At 41.6% G+C, this 3,191-nt stretch overlaps 1 protein-coding gene across 1 annotated transcript in view; it reads left to right on the top strand.

Annotated features, from left to right (window-relative positions):
- LOC100948091 (solute carrier family 15 member 1-like) overlaps window positions 1-3,191 on the top strand; it is a 57,077-nt gene that overhangs the window by 33,850 nt on the left and 20,036 nt on the right. The window contains exon 8 of the mRNA XM_023513106.1: window positions 2,131-2,214. Coding sequence (XP_023368874.1) covers window positions 2,131-2,214 — 84 coding nt within the window. The remainder of the gene's footprint in view (window positions 1-2,130; window positions 2,215-3,191) is intronic.

The raw sequence follows: 3,191 nt of genomic DNA, 5'->3' as shown, positions 1-3,191 counted from the left end.
AAAAAAAAAAAAAAAGAAATAGCTGAATGGGACTTCTGTTTTTCTTGTTTTAATTGTGAGGAAGAAAGGTGAAAAGGCTAAGTCGTTGTTCTCTGCGTTTTGTTTTGTTCCTTGCGTCTTGCCCTTTGCTTCACTGTCAGGTACGTTCTGAGAGATACCGGGAGCCCAAAAGACAGAAATGAGCTGCTTTTCTTTCAAGGTTTACTTCTTTTCTGATGTTATTTGAATCTCCTATCCCAAAGACCACTGGAGAGTCTAAATCAGGGGTCCTCACACTTTTAAACAGGGGGCCAGTTCCCTGTCCCTCAGACCACTGGAGCGCTAGACTGCAGGCCACGGGATGAGTCGGCTGCTAAGCAGGACGGGCAGCGGCGGCAAAAACACCCAGCAGGCCGGATAAATGTCCTAGGTGGACCGCATGTGGCTCACTGGCCGTAGTTTGAGTACGCCTGGTCTAAATCCTTAGCACTGGTGTGCCTCTTTCTAAATTACTATTAACATAAAATCCTATTCATGGGGAGAGATAAGAATCATTGCAGGCTATTCAGAAGGAACTCGTGGGGTGGGTGAGCCGCAGGTGAGGTTGAATCCTTCAGTCTTTGCTCCCTGGTAATGTTTCAGTGAGTTCCGTGAGTGCAGTGGGCGGAGTCTGCTCCTTTGCTTTCCTGTGACCTCGAGTACTTACAAAAGAACTTCCCCGAGAAAGAGAAGGAGACACTCAGGCTCAGTACCTATCAAGGGCACACAGGTGTGGCTAAGGCTCCAGGGACAGTTTGTTAATTTCCCATGGGGAAAGGGATATTTAGCATTACCGAGGACAAACTCATAAGATCGTGGACGAATCAGATAAAATTACAAAATATACATTTTCCATGGATTTATGCCTTTTTACATAGAGTAGTGATTTCAAGATAGATAATAGACACTTAGGCCCCATACCTTAATTTGTATAAAAATGTAATAGCTTTGGGCGGCACCTGTGGCTCAAAGAAGTAGGGCGCTAGCCCCATATGCCGGAGGTGGCGGGTTCAAACCCAGCCCCAGCCAAAAACTGCAAAAAAAAAAAAAAAAATTTAATAGCTTTTATTCTTGTGTTTATGTTTCATCACTTCTCCCACCCCCTGGATCTGCGAGACTACGTATGGTTGAGTTACAGCATCTGCTAAAGGATAATTTTTTTTAAAGTAAAATCAGGAATCAACAAATATAAAGTAGACATGTGACAAAGATTTTATGTAACCAATTAATTGATGAGGGAACTGGAGTACGGTTATAATCAGTTCAAGCGAGGACCTAACAGATTTATATTCTTTACAAGGAAAAAAAAATTGTGTTTCGTGAACAGGAAACACTGGCATGGCTATCAGTTTTCTACTATTTAACTTTATTTCTCTGCAGAATTGTGAAATAGCTGGTTAAACCAAATTGACATCCTTATAGGATCAGATAATTCCTTGAGGATCCAGCATTCCTCAGAAGGAACTTCAGGAGTCTCTGTTGCTTCTCACAGTCTTGATTTTTTTCCTTAGCAATCCTAGGATTTCAAAGTCCCAGTAAGCCTCAGTCATGGTTGGCAAACTGTGGCCCATGGGCTGAATGCAGACGCCTGGAGGAGACCGTTCATGTCTGTGTCGTCTATGACTGGGTCCCTACAAAGATAGAGACCAAATGGTTGACAAAGCCTGAAACATTTACTATCTAGCCCTTCACAGAAAAGGTTCTCGGCCTCTGCTCTAGGTCATGGAATTGTTGCCTGATTGAAATGAATACAGGAACATACAGTATTGATTTTCCGGGGCACTTTTCAGATTATTTCCCGAGTCCCACATAATCAAGTTGTTGCAGCTACGTCATATTTATCTCCCTCACTAAGAAAATCCAGAGAACCAACAGGGGCCTATCCAGGATGACACATGTATTTAGGGGCTAAAATTGGAACCTGTCTCCACCTCCTGCTTTCTGCTCCAATGCTGCTTTGCTCAGGGGGCAAAGACGTCAGTGAGGCAAATGGATAAGTCTAGAACAGGACGTAAAGCAGTATGTGGCAACCAGTGAGGGGTTTTAAAAAATGGGAACTATACGTGCATTGCCAAGGCCGTAATGAATTTTAATCTTGTGATTTCTCCCCAGTTCAACAATGTGGAATTTACGATCAAGAAGCTTGTTACCCACTGGCATTTGGGGTTCCTGCTGCCCTCATGGCTGTATCCCTGAGTAAGTAGAAATCAGAATTAGTTAACCATTGTGACTAAATTTTAAAAGTCCGTGTAACAAATGCAACAAAGAGTGGTGCGAAGAAACAGGGAATCAAATCAAACAGGGAAAGAAATCAACTGAGTTGAACATTTAAAGGTGATCGTATGTAGGCAGATTAAACTGAAACTGATAGAATTTGCCAGACGGGCTGAACCCAAGGCTGAAACCTTTATTTCCTTGTCAACATGTGCTTATCTACAACTTGCTTGAGGAAATGGTTTATTTGCCACTGAAATATGCCCAGTGAACACACAAATTTCCATAATATATCATCTCCAAATGTTTCGATTAGAATTCCTATCCTCTGGAAACAATGTACAGGGTGGCCATAAAGATCATGTACAATTTTAAATCACGTACTATTTTAAATTGCACATGAACTTTATGGCCACCCTGTATATATACATTAGCACATCAATTTGTACATTAGTTCTGGGGATTGGCTTTTTATGAAATGTGAAGAGTTGTCCACACGGGACAGTCTAACATCAAAGATGGTTGAGAAAGGTTCAAGGAAACCAAGCCCTGTGGCCTCAGAGAATCTTCTCCCACTCAAATGAGGCTGCTGTCAGCTTTCCTGGCTATGACACCCCTCTCTCCAATTTTTCTTTTCAAATCTAAACAGTATTAAATAGGCCCATTTTTAACCTCTTCTGGTTACATTGTGGCGATTTGGCTTTATCCTTACACTAATGCAATAGTTCAGTATTTTCCACTTTTTAATATATCGCTTTTCTTCCATAATTCTTTGGATACAGCCTCCTTCCCCTAGAAGGCTCATTCATGCCGTCTCCTTTCTGATTCTGGGTGGGAGACAGAGAGCATCTCAAAACCTTTTGTTTGTATCAGATGCTGTATTTAGCACTTTAGGTAATAATTTCTTATTTAGTCTGAACAAATCATTCTTGTATCAAAGATTATGATTTTTCTTGGCT

Source organism: Otolemur garnettii, unplaced genomic scaffold (assembly GCF_000181295.1).
Source record: "Otolemur garnettii isolate 467f Iridium unplaced genomic scaffold, OtoGar3 scaffold00034, whole genome shotgun sequence".
NCBI lineage: Eukaryota > Metazoa > Chordata > Mammalia > Primates > Galagidae > Otolemur > Otolemur garnettii.
Note: the sequence above shows the minus strand (reverse complement) of the source record. Positions and strands in the feature narration are given on the sequence as shown.